The 18,280-nt window shown below is 37.4% G+C and overlaps 1 protein-coding gene across 6 annotated transcripts in view; it reads right to left on the minus strand.

The window, feature by feature from the left end:
• USP34 (ubiquitin specific peptidase 34) overlaps positions 1–18,280 on the minus strand; it is a 285,331-nt gene that overhangs the window by 124,060 nt on the left and 142,991 nt on the right. For 5 of the 6 annotated variants that reach the window (XM_007970503.3, XM_073023027.1, XM_007970504.3 and 2 more), the window contains 7 exons: positions 16,486–16,568; positions 10,463–10,617; positions 8,908–9,021; positions 5,770–5,869; positions 5,481–5,640; positions 2,680–2,806; positions 2,436–2,583 (listed from right to left, as the gene is read on the minus strand). In XM_007970503.3, coding sequence (XP_007968694.3) covers positions 2,436–2,583; positions 2,680–2,806; positions 5,481–5,640; positions 5,770–5,869; positions 8,908–9,021; positions 10,463–10,617; positions 16,486–16,568 — 887 coding nt within the window. The remainder of the gene's footprint in view (positions 1–2,435; positions 2,584–2,679; positions 2,807–5,480; positions 5,641–5,769; positions 5,870–8,907; positions 9,022–10,462; positions 10,618–16,485; positions 16,569–18,280) is intronic. The other variant, XM_007970505.3, reaches the window with a different exon arrangement.

Consider the following 18,280-nt stretch of genomic DNA (forward strand, 5'->3'; position numbering starts at 1 on the left):
CAATGAAAGCAAGAAACAATGGAGAAGCACCTCTAAAATTTTGCAACAAAATTATTTCCAACTTAAAATTCTATACCCAGCTAATTTATCATTTGGGTATGAAAACATGAGATACATATTATTAATCATGCAAGGAATAAAAAACATTACCCCGACAATCTTATCACAAGAAACCACTGAATAGAACACTCCCTTGTATTACAGAAACACACACACACAAAGTCAACCAATAACGAGAAAGGTATGGATAATGGAAACAGAATACCCAACATAGGAGAGAAGAGAATCACCAGAAGGATGATAAAAGATATCACACAATGACTGCTGTGCACCAAATTTGGAGGACAATTAGTAAGATCAGTGTGACTTTGGAGAAACGCATTGAGGGTTATCATGACCAAGACCCCTGCTGCCACTGTACTATCTTCTCTATGTTACAAAAGAATGGACAATGAACCTGGTCCAGATTCTTATCTGTATGTGGACCGTCTTTACGAAGCGCTAGGGAGGTTCCTGCTCTCACCTCCATGTACTACTGCTTGAATCAGTAGAGGACATTCATTTCATCCTACAGAAGAAATTCTGCTTTGACCTACTCCTGAGAGTTATTGTAGATCATGAAGAGCTTAGAAAAAGAAAATACAAATTCTATGAAAACATTTCTGTTGGATATTCCAGTATTTTTATCAACATTATAGCAATAGGATATATCGTAACTGTGCTGAGACATATACTTGAGAACTTTCCCACTGATACCCCCAAATTAGGCTACACATATCTGTAGGGAAGGTTTATAACTTGTCATCTTCTGCAATCCTATATCTAATAGTAGCCATATGTCCCTTTTTCTTTATCCACTAGGTTTGTGGTTGCTAAACTGTTTCACAAAACTAAATAAAAACACATAGATGGAGGTAAGGCTGTAAACAACACTAAAAAAACAAATTAAAAAATCAAGACAGTGTTAAGGAGAAGTGGAAATTATGTTATTGGGTAGGGACACAATAGTAGCTTCTACTAACGTTCCAGTTCTTAACCTGGATGGTAGGTACATGGATTTTCACTTTATTATTTTCATACACTTTACACACAATACATTTCAACCTAATGAAAGTAGATACATTTGGATTCAGAAATTCCATAATGAGGTATTTATCCAACATACATGAAATAATGTAGAGACAAAGATATTCTCTGTCACATCGTTTGTAACAGCAAAATAATGAAAACAATCTAAATGTCCATTAGTAGAGAACAGGGAAAATGAATCAAGTTATTACTATATAGTGAACTATGCAGATCTCAAAAAGAATGAGGTAACTTTCTACATGAACTAACATGAAGGGTTTTCTAAGATAATGATATGCCCTACAAGCAAACAGAACAGGAAAGATGGAATTCTACCATTTGTGTTTTAAATATACGTGTGTGTGTGTGTGTGCGTGTGTGTGTGTGTGTATATATATATATTCTTACATTATATCTTGGTATCTCTGGAAAGAGATCAGAAACATATATATTAGATATGAGAAATATATATATATATATATTAGGCCTACGTGAAAAATTTCTTAAGATACTTTTGGTAGGCAAGGAGAGATGCACAGGTGGGACATGAAGGTGTGTTATTTTTATATACTCAGAAAAAATGAAAATGAAATATATGAAAAAAACTGTTGGGTTAAAGTGGATGAGTAGTATATGGAAATTTAAATTTACCAAAAATTCCCAAATTGCTTATGAAATAAATTTCAAGAATTATTTTATGGTCACATCAAAAGTCTAAAATAGAATTTTTTGAGAAACAAAAGAATTTTTTGCAAATAGCATCTGAAGCAACTCTCAACAGCTTCTTATCTAAGAATGAATGGTACTAAAGGGAGGGGAGGGTGAGGGGAGCCATGAACATGGATGGTGGACCTTCAAAGTAAAACTTCAAAGTTGCTACTTTGGTTTGAATTATTTTGTTCTCTCTGAAAACTCATGTTGAACATTCATCTCCAATGCAACAGGTTTTAGAGGTGGGGCCTTTGGAGAGGCCATGAATGAATTAATGACATTATAAAAGGGTCTGATGGAGGGAGTCTGTTCCTTTTTCACCCTTTCACCCTCTGCCTGTGAGGAGGCAGCATTCAAGCTGCCACTTTGAAAGCAGAGAGGAGCCCTCACCAGATGCTGGTACCTTGATCTTGGACTTCTCAAATTCTGTTCTTTACCTAGTTTGTAGTATTGTCATAGCAACACAAGACAAACCAAGACAGTTGCTATATGATACAACCAATAAAAGAAAAAAAAGGAGAGAGAAAAGAGAAAGAAAAAGAAAGAAAAAAGGAAGGAAGGAAGGAAGGAAGGAAGGAAGGGAGGGAGGGAGGGAGGGAGGGAGGGAGGGAGGGAGGAAGGAGAGAGAAAGAGAAAATTTGAATTGAAAGGCTTACCAGGAAACTCTCCTTTTCGGTTGCTTTGACCAAACTCCTGAAGCTGAGCTTGTTGGTTTATTTGTTCTTTCTGTAAATTTTCATACCAATGAGTTACTTCAGCCCTAAGATCTGCTACCTGGTCACTAGGATACATTTCAATAGTCATCTGAAATATGAGATGCAACCAATTTAAAAATACAAAAAGAACATATATTTGACCTGGGAAATGTTATCAACTTCGAAATTAAAACTATGTAAGTACCTTGTCAGGAAGTCCAGCTGGCTGGCATACAACCCTTAGCGGCAGAGACTGTTTGTCACTCAGTGCTTTCAAATGACTACTAATACCAGTGCCTTCAATTTGCCACTGTCTCAGATGATATGCAAACCTAAAACATGACAAAAACAACAAATACAAAGGATACCATTTTATGCCATTTTAAACCATTTTAAAGTTACGCAAGCTTTTATCATCTTACAGACTGGAAAAGTCCAAAAGAAGTTCTAAGTTCATTCCAATTTATTCTACAGCAACAAATTTAAGTTCAGATTCATCACACTGAATCAAAGCTAAATGCATAATAACAGCTACGAGCTCCTAACAAAATAGTCACCAAGAGAAATTACTGAGGAAAAAAAAAATCTCCTTAAGGTCAGTTTTGTTTTGTTTTGTTTTGTTTTAATAGAGAGAACAGAAATATTAGTAGGAGAGTCAGGGGGAATTTAAAAAAAAAAAAAAAACAAAAAAACTAATCCAGTAAACGAAATAGCAAGCTGTGATTCCTACATTCAGAAGGAAAAAACATATTAAGAAACATATTTTTCGGGCACAGAAACATTCTAGTAATATATACTAACCAGCCTAATAGAATTTGAGAGTCAATTCATGGCTGTTAAAATTATAAAGTGAATTACAAAGACTTGTATTTCAAAGGAAACAGGCACCTAGCATGATAATCACTAAACAATTTTCTAACTAATTTTCAGATGTACCTAAAACTAATCAGCAAATTCGGAATAAAAGGATAAAAACTGAGGGAATGAATGAACTTGTCTAATTTCCACATGATCTGATGTATGAGCAAAAGAGTAATCTTAAAACAATGTTTCCTGCTACATATTGAAGACCAGAGTTTCTCCACAGTGGCACTACTGACATTTTAAGCCCAATTAATAATTTGTTATCAGAAGGCAGAGATGAATAGGGGTGAAGGAGGCTATATCTCATGCTCTCATATTCAACAGCATCTCACCAGATACCAACAACATGCTCCCTTGCTATGATAATCAGAAGTGTCTCCAGGGATTATATACTACATTTTGGGAAACAAAAATATTTCTGGCTGGAACCACTATTTAAGATTATAACTTTATCTCTTTTTAAAAAGAAAACAATTTAAGACATTATTTTTTATTCCCTTAATATACAGAACACAAAAAAAAATTCTATTTTTCAATCTACAGATGTTAGGTAATCTTCAATTAATAATAGCACTAAGCACATCAAGAACAAAATTTTGCATGAAAAATACCTAGGTAAATTTTTTTTAACTACTGCTTAGTTTTGTGACTGTTCAATTTTATCCATATCCTAGTTATTCTACTAGTAACAAAACATTTTTATATAAACTATTTAACATCAACATTAACTTTCAGCAAAAACATGAACAAATAAGATATCAAGAACAAATTTTTTTTTCACAACTGAGTTAGAAAAAAATCTGTACATCTGAGAAGGAATTTTTGGACTTAAATTCATTAAATTTACAAAACCACCACTGAACACTCAAAAAACGAGTAATTTTTAAAGGCTTAAAGTAAGTACTTATTTTAGACACTGGTAATATTGTGCAAGGACTAAGGGTGTGAATCGACAGGCCCTTATTGGTTTGTTGTCTGTAGATCCTATAGCATAGAAAAAATTCTGGAAGTATGGGTATCATTAACAGTAACTATCTCCACGAGGAAGACAGCAATTATAGCAGACTTTCATTTTCTACATCACAGTGTAATATCTGAATTTTATAATATGTATTAATTTGAATAAGATACACCACCACATTTGCTCTTTTTAACACTTTATCTTTTTAAGTGGTTAAAGTTATAAGGCAGTATAAAGTTTCTGTGCAAAAAAACGAGTTCCCTTCCACATTCATAAAAAACACAAGGAATTCTTTAAGCGGAATTTCCATGAATTGCAATCTTAATCAAAATAAAGAATTTCATAATGTCCAAATGTTTCAAATCATGGAAGCATGTTATAAGGAATGTATAAAATATCTTTACTATGCAATATTTCTTGATACTTTAAAAATGTCAATAAATATAAATTGTATCACTTTTCAATATCAAACTAAGATCTGAAGTTGAAAAAAGTTACTAATTTTAACAATTTTTTTCAACACAGTTCTTAGTACTTTTACATTTGCTCATAATGATTTTTAACAAATAGAATTTCTTAAAACTATCTACTCACCTTTCATTTCAGTCGATATATTCATAAATATTAATTTGCTTTATTTCTGTATTACACAGGTTATGTCTAAATTAATTATACAGATATTCATTAACAGAATTTTTTGGTCATGTTTCCATGGTAAATGGAAATTCAAAATTAAAATACTGTCTCCTAGTCCAGGAAGAAAAAAAAAACAGCAAATGAAACATATGACTCAACTTGATTCAACTATGAGATTATTTGATGTTCTTGGTAAGAGTTTGAGAGAAACTTTTTTTTAGTAGTGGTGCTCTGCCTTTTTAATCAAAGTCAATACTTTCTTAGAGATGGAATTCTGTCTAACGATTCTTATTCATGCATATCTGCTCAAACTCTAATTATTATTAAAGCTGTGCAATATTTATCAGGAACCCGTATTGCCTATTCCAAGGCAACATGGTATATACTCTTAATAAAAATTACTTCTATTACTGACCCTTCACTTTGGTAAATTATGCTTTCTACCTGACCCCAACAAAAACTTTAGATTCACTTTAAGAATATTTCTGGATATGTCAGGAATAAAAATGAAATTCATTCTAACAGTGTTATATTTAAAAAATTACCTTCTCCTAAACGCTTCCAGATGTGTCTTCAGCATAAGGAGTCCTCTTTCTATAACCATGAGACTTGAGTGTGATTCCTGCTCAAGACTGCTAGAAGCTATCATAAGACTCTCCATGCACTTACTAATAAATTCTTGCTCCTTCTCCAAACCCGTTTTACCTGAAAGACAATGTTTAGACACATCTATTAGCCTTATATTCTTGTTTAGCTATATCAAAGAAAAATTTTAGCTTAACGAAACACCCTCCCAAAAAAATTACCTATTAGACAATATTTCAAATCACTTACCATTAATATAATAGGAGTTAATATACTGGATAGCTGCTCGACTGACATCACCAGATTGTGCTCTTAAAGCAATGCCCCAAAATTGGTCCATACCACACAGCTAAGAAAGAAAAATATGATACCTCTAAATTTTGTCTGTCAAACTATGTAACTCATCGTAAGACTGAAGTATCAAAAGTAAAAATCATAGGCAACTCCTATTATTCAGCTATTAAATAACAAAAATAAATGATTTAAGAATTTCCTCAATTGGTGAAATACACCTGTACTAATTCTAAAAACTATTTACACAGCAGCTAACAATATATACATAATGTTTAACTCACAAGTTGTGACTACATAGTAGGAAAATTCTAGTCCTGAAAAACATACCACAAAGGAATAAAACACAAATACAATAATGAGCACAATGCTTCAATGAATCCATCCAACTTACACTGATAAAACCACTGCCTTCTGGTATTCACAGAATATTAACAAGATATGCTAACTCAAGTTCTCACTCTTTTTTTTTTTTTTTTGAGAACAGAGTCTCACTCATTTGCCCAGACTGGAGTGCAGTGGCACAATCTTGGCTCACTACAACATCTGCCTCCCAGGATTCCAGGGATTCTCATGCCTTAGCCTCCCAAGTAGCTGGGATTACAGGCATGCGCCACAACGTCTGGCTGATTTTTCTGTATTTTAGTAGAGACAGGGTTTCACCATGTTGGCCAGGCTGGTCTCGAACTCCCTACCTCAGCTGATTCGCTCGCCTCGGCCTCCCAAAAAGGTGGAATTACAGGCGTGGGGCCACTGCGTCCAGCCTCATTCAAATTTATGATGTTAACCATGAGATGACCAAAAAAAAAAGGCTTCACTAAAAACTACAGAAAAAGTAGGGAGTGGAAGCTTCCAAAAGTTGGGCAAAGAAAGATGTCCTTCTAAGTTGGCAGCTGAACAACTTTAGTGTTAACGTCACCTTCTTTAAAAAGGTAGTATTGTTTCATAATAGAGCATGACTACTTCTTAGGTAAATCAAATATGTTTAGTTGTCTGAAATTACCAAATTGAAAATCATCATAGTGGGCCGGGCACAGTGGCTCAAGCCTCTAATCCCAGCACTTTGGGAGGCTGAGGCAGGCGGATTGCCTGAGCCTGGAGTTTGAGCCTGGCCAGCACAGTGAAACCCCGTCTCTACTTTAAAAAAAAAAAAAAAAAGCCAGGCGTGGAGGCATGTTCCTGTCATCCCAGCTACTCTGGAGGTTAAGGCAGGAGAATTGGTTGAACCTGGTTGGCAGAGGTTGCAGTGAGCTGAGATTGTGCCACTGGACTCCAGCCTGGATGACAGAGCAAGACTCCATCTCCAAAAAAAAAAAAAAGTTATCAAAGTGATACTGAAGCAAGAGTTAGGACTAAAAAACACTTAAAAACCTACTCAGACGAGAAAAGAAGGCAGTAGGAAAATAAAATAAAAGCATTTTAGATACAATTAAAATTATTCTGGCCAGGCATAGTAGCTCATACCTATAATCCTAGCACTTTGGGAGGCCAAGGCGGGTGGAAAACTTGAGGTCAGGAGTTCGAGACCAGTCTGGCCAATATGGTGAAAACCCAACTCTACTAAAAATACAAAAATTAGGCCGGGCGCGGTGGCTCAAGCCTGTAATCCCAGCAATTTGGGAGGCCGAGGTGGGCAGATCATGAGGTCAGGAGACCAAGACCATCCTGGCTAACCCGGTGAAACCCTGTCTCTACTAAAAAACACAAAAAACTAGCCGGGTGTGGTGGCGGGCGCCTGTAGGTCCAGCTACTCGGGAGGCTGAGGCAGGAGAATGGCGTGAACCCATGAGGCAGAGCTTGCAGTGAGCTGAGATTGTCCCACTGCACTCTAACCTGGGCGACATAGCAAGACTCCATCTCAAAAAAAAAAAAAAATACAAAAATTAGCTGGGCGTGGTGGCACACACCTGTTGTCCCAACTACTCAGGAGGCTGTGACAGGAAAATGGCATGAACTTGGGAGGCGGAGCCTACAGTGAGCCGAGACTGTGGCACTGTACTCCAACCTGGGTAACAGAGCGAGACGCCATCTCAAAAAAACTAATCATAATGGCCTGGTGCAGTGGCTCATGCCTGTAATCCCAGCACTTCGGGAGGCCAAGGCAGGTGGGATCACCTGAGGTTAGGAGTTCGAAACCAGCCCCGCCTAAACTAAAAATACAAAAATTAGCCAGGCATGGTGGCACACCCCTGTATTCCCAGCTACTACAGGAAACTGGGACAAGATAATTGCTAGAACCCAGGAGGTGGAGGTTGCAGTGAGCTGAGATCACACCACTGCACTCCTGCCTAGGTGACAGAGCCAGACTCCGTCTCAAAAAATACCAACAATAAAAATTTTAAAAAATTATTCTTTTTCCTTTTTTAAAAAATTTCCCCAAATTTGCCAAGAGATAAAATTATTCTTTTTTTTTTTTTTAGATGGAGTCTTGCTCTGTTGCCCAGGCTGAACCAAATGGCATAAAAATCATATTTGAGACAAATCAATCTTTTATTTGAAGTAAAATATTTGGCTGCATTATCTAGGAATGTCTAGGAGAATCAAAGAACACTCACATGACCACTTTATAAATCAAGAAACATGTAACAGGTTTTCATTAAGCACACCCAATGTTATCTTTGGTACTGAAAAATAAATTTGCTTTATAAAACTTTTGAAACCAGAGAACAGAATTAGGCTGAGCACGTTGGCTCATGCCTGTAATTCCAGCACTCTGGGAGGCTGAGGCAGGCAGATCATTTAAGGTCAGGAGTGCGAGACTAGCCTGAGTAACATAGTAAAACCCCGTCTCTACCAAAAATATAAAAATTAGCGAGGCATGGCGGCAAATGTCTGTAATCCCAGCTACTTGGGGGGCTGAGACTGGAGAATCGCTTGAATCCGGGAGGTGGAGGCTGCAGTGAGCTGAGATCGCACCACTGCACTCTAGCCTGGACGACAGAGCTAGACTCCATTTCAAAACAAACCAACCAACCAACCCAACTGCATTGCACAAGTAGTAAATTCTATGCTTTGTAGAAAAATAATTTGGTAACCAAATTTGATAATCTAATTTGAGGAATAAAGTTGCCTAATAAAGTAAGTCTAAATCCTTACCTCAGAATTTGAACCACCATCGTAGGCACTGGTAGCCAATCGAGCCAAGTTACAGAGATGCTGAAACAGGTTTAAGCCAGTCATGCTAATTGTTTCAGGTTTTAGCTGGGGCATCTTTGGGAGCGTAGGGGGAAACACAAAGCTAATTTAGTGTGATAATTCACAGATTTTATTAAATTTAAATAAATGTTACTGAAAACATTATGGAAGGAAACAGATCAGCTTGAATTTTTAGTGATAATTAAAAAAAATAAAAATATGTAATAATTCGGCTGGACACGGCGGCTCAGTACTTTGGGAAGCCAAGGCAGGCAGACAGCTTGAGCTCTGAAGTTTGAGACCAGCCTGGGGAACATGGCGAAACCTCATCTCTGTGAAAAATACAAAAATCAGCCGGGCATGGTGGTATGTGGCTGCAGTCCCAACTACTCAGGAGGCTGTAGTGGGAGAATTGCTTGAGACTGGGAGGTCAAGGCTACAGTGAGACGTGATCACACTACTGCACTCCAGTCAGAGACACAGCAAGCCTATCTCAAAAAAAAAATGAAACGAAAAATAAAAATATATATGTATGTGATTTAATGAATATTTTATTCAGGTAATAACTGAAACCTGTCTGATACAGGTTTCAATTCTGAAGATGTGCACAGACCCAAATCAGAGGACATAAATAAAAACATCTACCATGCATTGTATATCTATATCATACAAACTTACGGGACGTACAGCTACAAGTACAGTTTTTGTTAAAGTCAGCAGTTGAAATTTAAGATGGCAAAAGTTATATTTGTAGCTCTGTCTTGGGTCTGTTAAGTGATTTAGTTTATACACACTAAAACTCATTCATATATCTACTCAGTTCTAACACAGAGATAATGTCACACTTTGCGGACAGCCTTCATAATCTCAAAAATAAGCATAAAAAAGTATTTTGCATTATTTTCACTAAGTTTCAAAATTCAGTTGGGAAGAGCTCATTCAGAATAATGTCACCTGAACTAACTGTGGCATGTGGTAAAGAAGAACAAAAATTGGAACATCTTTACGATAATGACAGCACTTCCTAATATGCCTTCCCAGAATCTACATATACTGGAGAATGGCTTATCTTTGCCCAAAAGACTGACTGCAATGCAGTCAGTCATTTAAATAAGAAAGAGTCACAGAAAACAGCTCTCACACTTGTGGGTGTGGGCACCACCCCTGAAAATTGGACTACAATATTACTGATGATTTTAAAAAACAAACACTAAGAAAAACCCTCCACATTTCTAATTAGTGCTGCCTTCAAAAGTTATTCTGATTGTTAGTTTAATTATTGTAGCTAACAGAATATTTTTATAAACAACTAATTTAGATGTAAACAGTATAAACAACAAAATATGAGCACAATCTGACCAAAAATTATACTAGGACTACTAAAAATCATTACATTTGGCTACTTTAAAAAACTGTCAAAAAAAAAAAAAAAAAAAAGGCATTACAGAATTCGTATTTCAAGAGATGAAAAAGGGAACATGGAAAAATAGTAACAAACTGTGAGAAATGTAATTACCTTCTCCATGAAAAGATGTTTGTAGGTTTCCATACCCATAGCATGTTGATCTTTACTTCGAACTTGATTTAAAAACCAATGGAGTGCATCATCATAACATTCAGAATCCTCTACCAAACAATGCCATAAGATGTCAACTTGCTCTAAACTTAACCCTAGATAAAAATTATAAATTTCATACTTTATTAACTACACATAAAAAAATTATACTTCTTTTAGGCATGTGTACATATAGTAAGTCCTCACTTAACATGGATAGGTTCTTGGAAATTGCAATTTTAATTGAAATGATGCATAATGAAACGAATTTTACCATATGTTAATTGATATGAAGAAGAGTTGTGTTCCTACAGCATATTTATGATTTAAAAAAAAAAAAAAAATCACAGCAGCCAGGCGTAGTGGCTTACGTCTGTAATCCTAGCACTTCGGGAGGCCAAGGGAGGTGGATTGCCCGAGCTCGGGAGATCGAGACCAGCCTCGCCAACACGGTGAAACGCCGCCTCTACAAAAATACAAAAAATTAGCTGGGCATGGTGGCATGCATCTGTAATCCCCGTTACTCAGGAGGCTGAGACAGGAGAATTGCCTGAACCTGGGAGGTGGAGATTGTGGTGAGCTGAGATCACGCCACTGCACTCCAGCCTGGGCAACAGAGCAAGACTCCACCTCAAAAAATAACAAAAAAAAAAACAAAAACAAAAAATCGCTAAACTTCCTTATTTAAAAGTTAACACTCTGAATATTAAACACTGGAATAAGTGTGAGCTATATATACATTTAAGAAAGATTAATACAAACCACTCAGATAGTTACCCAATTTTTGGCAAATCAGTGGTGGTGGTAAATAAAATCAAGGACTAAATGGTTACAAATTAAACACTTTAAGGAACACTTCCTACCACCAGGCAGTTCAAACACAAACAGTAACAAATTTAGTGGGCTCGCTTTTGTACCACATCATTTATGACTATGCATTTGTATGAATATCATAGAGCTTACAAATTTCTATGTTACAATTTGTATTCATTCATTTGCTCATTTTCCAACTCGCTTATTCCAGAGCTCAGGGCTGTTGCTGGCCAAATCGTATCCTAGCATCTTAGGGACTAGCATCTCAAGGACAAAGCACTAACTAACCTTGACCAGGATGCCATTCCATTGCAGACTGCACTCATACACATGCCCACACTCATTCAGATTGAGATCATTTAGACGTGCCAATGAATCTACAGTGCATGTCTTTGGGATGTGGGAGGAAACCAGGGTACCCAGAGAAAATCCACGCCGACATGGGGAGAATGTGCAAATTCTGCACAGGCAGTGGCCCTGGCCGGGAATCAGTTTTTTTCCTCAATAATGTTAAAACATTCTTTGACAATCTCCTGTAGTTTATTTATATAGAAGTGTATAAAATATTTATTATCTCATCCAGGCGCAGTGGCTTACACATGTAATCCCAGTACTTTGGGAAGCCGAGGTGGGAGAATCACTCGTGGCCATGAGTTTGAGACCAGCCTGGGCAATATAGGAAGACCCTGTCTTTACAAAAAATTAAAAAACAAAAATTTGTAGGCCAGGCGTGGGGGTTCACGCCTGTAATCCCAGCCCTTTGGGAAGATGAGGTGGGTGGATCACCTGAGGTCAGCAGTTCAGGACCAGTCTAGCCAACATGGTGAAATCCCGTCTCTACTAAAAATACAAAAATTTGCCAGGTGTAGTAGTGGGTGCCTGTAATCCCAGCTACTTGGGAGGACGAGGCATGAGAATTGCTGGAACCTGGGAGGCGGAGGTTGCAGTGAGCCAAGGCCTCGTCACTGTACTTCAGACTGGGCAAAAAGAGCAAGACTCCACGTCAAAAATAAACAAAAAAGTAGCTGGGCAGGGTGACACGCACCTTTAGTCCTAGCTACTCGGGAGGCTGAGGTGGGAAGACTCCTCGAGCCCAGGAGTTAAAGGCTGCAGTGGACTATGATCATGCCACTGCACTTCAGCCTGGATGACACAGCGAGACTGTCTTAAAAAAAACAAACAAACAAAAAACAGTTGGGTGCGGTGGCTCACGCCTGTAATCCTAGCACCTTGGAAGGCTGAGGTGGGCAGATCACAAGGTCAGGAGATCAAGACATCCTGGCCAACATGGTGAAACTTCGTCTTTATTAAAAATACAAAAATTAGCTAAGTGTGGTGGCACACACCCCTGTAGTCCCAGCTGCTCGGGAGGCTGAGGCAAGAGAACTGCTTGAACCCAGGAGGCGGAAGTTACAGTGAGCTGAGACTGTGCCACTGCTCTCCAGCCTGGTGACAGTGTGAGACTCCATCTCAAAAAAATAAATAAATAAATCTCAATAACTATTTCTTATGTCATCCCATTTGTAAAATTTAAAATCATATTCATATAACATTTTGGTCCTAAATGAACGTACCAGAAGCACCAATATAGCCAGAAACACAAAGGAGGTATCGTAGAGCCTTTTACAAGTATTTAATACGAATTTTCACATAATTTATGTTTTTAAAATGTACTTTAAGATAACCCATAGGTAAATCACCTAAAAATGCATAACTTATGAAGTATTCTCAAAGAATTCATTTAGGAAGAAAATTCTTCTCCCTAAAATAGGAGCACATCTGTATAATAGTAATAATGACTGGGAGAGGTAATCCTAAAAATTGAGGAGTCAGTGGTAAGGTTTGAGTATTATAAATAAAGCGTATACCATGTTCAAAGGTCACTCTCTGTATATAGGAGATAAATATTATTTTTATAAAATATGAAAAAAGGAGGCCGGGTGCAGTGGCTCATGCCTGTAATTCCAGCACTTTGGGAGGCTAAGTTGGGTGGATCACCTGAGGTCGAGAGTTCGAGACCAGACTGACCAACATGGAGAAACCCCGTCTCTACTAAAAATACAAAAAATTAGCCAGGCATGGTGGCACATGCCTGTAATACCAGTTACTCAGGAGGCTGAGGCAGGAGAACCGCTTCAACACAGGAGGTGGAGGTTGTGTTGAGTCAAGATCGCTCCAGCCTGGGCGACAAGAGTGAGACTTCATCTCAAAACAAAGCAAAACAAAGAAAAAAGGACCCTTATGATGAACAAAGCAAAAGTAAAGTGCGTAAAACAGACAACAGCAACCTATCAGAGGACATAATCAGCTAGGGAGTCAGACTAATGAGAAAAAATTTGTATTGTACTTTGACCCAAGTATTAAAGGATTCCCGAATGTGGCAGAAGACAGATGAATTATTCAGAACAAAAGGGAAGGCATTATAGGCAATCACAAGTATGAATATGAAAAAAATTAGACAGTCCAAAAGGTTAGAACAAAAGCATCCCAGGGATTTCTGAAGTACATTTTAAGAGGTTCCAAACCCTGGGGTGGTGCCCTAGAACCAGAAGGGACATGATGGTATGGTACCACTAAAAGAAATTTTTTTCTTGGGAAAAGTAGGTGAAATGACAAAATAAAGAAAAATTCCCCAGACATATTCACCCTAGTAGCAGTATCAGTCTAAAGAGTTTTATCAGAAAAAAAGTTATCCTATCTGTTTCTCACTGACACAGTTAATGTGTACATTATTTGTTCTGAGAACTTGTGCCCATAGGAGCAAATATAAATAAACCCAAAACAACTCTAGTATATATCAGAACTTAAACATGTTAAGTAATTAAGGAGAACAAGATAAAGAGTATCCAGGTTAATTATACTCAACTAAATAATAAAACAGAAGTATATCCATAATTGGCTGAATCACCAGTCCACATTCAACACGCAACTTATACACTTTCATTATTTTTTTTAAAGACTATAGTTATTGTCATATTGAAAATCAGTATTAAAATATTGGATGTAATTACATATAACTTTGGAGTAATTTCATTATGGATAACAGGAACTGTGCCAGTAAGAGAAGTACAACCAGCCATGCACAGTGGTCTGAGGCCTGTAACCCTAGCACTTTGGGAAGTTAAGGCAGCCGGAGTATCGCTTGAGCCCAGGAGTTTCAGACCAGGCTGGGCAACATAATGAGACTCTGTACAAACAATTTAAAAATTAGCCAGGTATGGTGATATGCACCTGTGGTCCTAGCTACTCTGGAGATTGACATGGGAAGATCACTTTGAGGGCAGGTGAAGTGGGAAGGAGAAGAGCCATGATGTGGGAAAGTGAAGTTTTAGATTTGATACTATCTGGACAGTAGCTAGTGTCTGTTGGAAATTCACAGAGAATCTATACTGTGTATAATAAACATGAAACTTAAATGTTCATAGTATCTATGTTGACTATATGTGTTTTAGTTTGACTTCTCCCTATAGATTGGTTTTGCTGTATTTTAGTTTACTTATTTCTTGAATTTTATCAGTCATAATGGGTCAATAAATGACCTAGTAACACGAAAGAGAAATTTCCTACCAAAATCAGGTAGCTTATTTTTGAAATCTGTTATCACAGTGTTGGTGGCATTCGTTATAAATAGTTTGAACAAAAAAAGGAAATAACAGACTTAAACAATAAGATAAATACAGTATATCTCAAGCATAGGTATAGCCTTGAAAAAAGTCATGACAACTGCTAGCAAGACACCCATCAGGCTGAAAATATAGTAATCACAGTTAAAGAGACAATATCCTTCTAAAAAAATAAGGCTTGATATTGACACACAGAAAAAGAAGGATGTAGAGTAAAAGATGACAGTCAGTATATGAAGGAAAAAGGAGCTTTGGCTAACAGAAATCAAGCTCGTTTGCAACCACATGGATTTGGATATGGTGCACAACCTGAATATAACAGACCAAGCTCTACTTTAAAAAAATTAACTGTTGGGGGAGGGGGGAGGGATAGCATTAGGAGATATAAATAATGTAAATGACGAGTTAATGGGTGCAGCACACCAACATGGCACACATATACATATGTAACAAACCTGCACGTTGTGCACATGTACCCTAGAACTTGAATAAAAAAAAAAAAAATTAACTGTTAACAAAACTCAGTTTAAAGTGAAACTAAATAAAACTGGGGCCTCCAAGTGTCTCCATCACCCATCAAGCCAAGTAATTTTCAAAAGATTAGCCCCGATAATAATGCATAATTAATACCTATTTCCAACCAAAGGGAAAGAAAGATTCTATAAGCAAAAATAATAAAAGATGCAGTCAGCCCGGTGCAGTGACTCATGCAGGTAATCCCAGCACTTTGGGAGGCCAAGGCAGGATGACTGTTTGGGCCCATGAGTTTGAGACCAGCCTGGGCAACACAGTGAAACCCTATCTCTATGCAAATTAAAAAAAAATTAGCTGGCTATGGTGGTGCATAGTCCCAGTTACTCAGGAGGCTAAGGTGGGATGACTGCTTGAGCCGGGGAGGTCAACAGCTGCAATGAGCTGTAATCGCACCACTGTACTCCAGCCTAGGAGACAGTGTGAGACCCTGTCTCAAAAAAGAAAAGAGAAAAGGTCTTATAGAACTAAAAAAATTTTTTTAATTTATTTAAAATGCAAACAATCTCAATTATTTGAATAAATTATCTGAATGTTGGTATAATTTATAAATGTATTAAGAATAATCTGCAGCAGCCATAAAAACAAATGAAATCGTGTCCTTTGCAGCAACATAAATGGAACTGGAGGCCATTATTCTAAGTGAACTAACTCAGCAACAGAAAATCAAGTACCTTACATTCTTGCTTGTAAGCAGGAGCTAAACAATGGGTACACATGGACATATAAATGAAACTACTAGACACCAGGGTCTCCAAACGGGGATATGGCAGGAGCAGAACAAGGGTTGAAAAATAATCTATCGGGTACAGTGTTCGCTATTTGAGTAATGGGTACACAAGAAGCCCAATCCCCACCAGTATGCAATATACCCCTATAACAAACATACATGTACCCACTTACTCTAAAATTAAATTAAATTTTAAAATAATCACTGCAGAAATCCAAAGAGCGAGTAAATTCAGTTCTTCCAATAGTCAAAACAGATTTGAAAAAAGTACTGATTTTAAAACTTACTGAAATGATCAGGTGATCCCAGAGTCGAAAATACACAAGTCAAGAATTGAAGTCGAACTTGAACTTCAGCACTATGGCTGTACCTATAATTAAAAAGTCATTAAAATAATTAAACATCCTATTTCTTAATTACTTCTAAAACTTTAGTGGTCCTATGCATAACTTATACCAAAAATTGTTTTAATAATCTGTAATTATTTTAACTATGTCTTTGGTTACACAAAAAAGTTCATAAAGACAAAACAAAACACAAATTTAAACTATTTAATAAATTATACAAATCTTGAAACTATAACAGTTTATTTTCAAATTATGTAAGAAAGCACACAAAAATTCAACAGTGAAGCAGAGGAAGTATGTCATTTTAAAAGTATGTAGTACACACATAAATTAGAACAGGCAACAAATAAAAAACACCATCTCTATCTAAAAAGTACATGCTTCATATCATGGTCCCTATGGTGATAATATATTCTGTACCCAAGAAACACTAATAAAATAATATTTCCTTAAATCTAGTTCATGAAAAATAGAGCTGACACAAACTTGGCATTTTTGAATGTTATTTCAAATCTAAATAATTATAATTCACATGCATAAAATTTGATGCTTAATAAAAAAGTTGCTAGGTAGGGTAGGAGATGAGTCTGACTAGATAAACGAGAGACTGTGGTCAGCCCCAATGTCAGAAAGAAGAGATGGAAAAGGAAGTCAAGGAAGAGTGTTGGAGAGTTGGGGGTGAGGGGACCATGTTTGGGGTGGAGGTAATCATCAGGTTTGCTTTTTAAAAAATTTGTGTGTGTGTGTGTGTGTTGGCGGAGTAGGGGGCAGAGTCTCACTCTGTTGTCTAAGCTGGAGTGCAGTGGCAGAATCGCCACTCACTGCAACCTCTGCCTTCCAGGTTCAAGTGATTCTCGTGCCTTAGCCTCCGGAGTAGCTGGGATTACAGGTGTGCGCCACCACACCCAGCCAATTTTTGTTATTTTTATTATAGTAGAGACGGGGTTTCACCATGTTGGCCAGGCTGTCTCAAACTCCTGACCTCAAGTGATCTGCCTGCCTTGGCCTCCCAAAGTGCTGGGATTACAACAGGTGTCAGCACGCCTGGCCCAGTTTTGCATTTTAAAAGGATTCCTCTCCTTTAGCAACCCCAGTGAACTGCATATTTAACTGTGTCTATAATATCACATTCTAGTCTAAGTACTTGAGCACTCAATGAAACTAAGTCAATAACAAGCTATTATCTCTGTTTTACAGATCAAAAGGCAGATTGTGGATCGACTGCCCAAACTGCTTTGCCAACATGCAACAGTGGCTGGTCTATGCTCTGATCTATAACCTAGCATGGAGAGGGTCAAAGGGCTTTTTTTTTTTTTTTTTTTTTTTTTTTGGGAAATGGAGTCTCACACTCGCCCAGGTTGGAGTGCAGTGGCGTGATCTTGGCTCGCTGCCTCCTGGGTTCAAGCAATTCTCCTGCCTCAGCCTTCAGAGGAGCTGGAATTACAGGTTTCTGGCTAATTTTTTTGTATTTTTAGTGAAATATGGTGTTACCATGTTGGCCAGGCTGGTCTCGAACTCCTGACCTCAGGTGACCTGCCCACCTTGGCCTCCCAAAGTGCTGGGATTATAGGCATGAGCCACTGTGCACAGTCTGGGCATCTTAATTCGATGTTCTGTAATCCCCAAGTAAGAACAAAATTTTAACAGCATCCCAAAATTAGCTTCCCAAAATTGCACTAAATTCATTATCGAAGTTTTAAAGCTTAAGTTTTCTGAAGATTGAGTTCACTGGACA

The sequence above is a fragment of the Chlorocebus sabaeus genome, chromosome 14, assembly GCF_047675955.1.
Source record: "Chlorocebus sabaeus isolate Y175 chromosome 14, mChlSab1.0.hap1, whole genome shotgun sequence".
Lineage (NCBI taxonomy): Eukaryota > Metazoa > Chordata > Mammalia > Primates > Cercopithecidae > Chlorocebus > Chlorocebus sabaeus.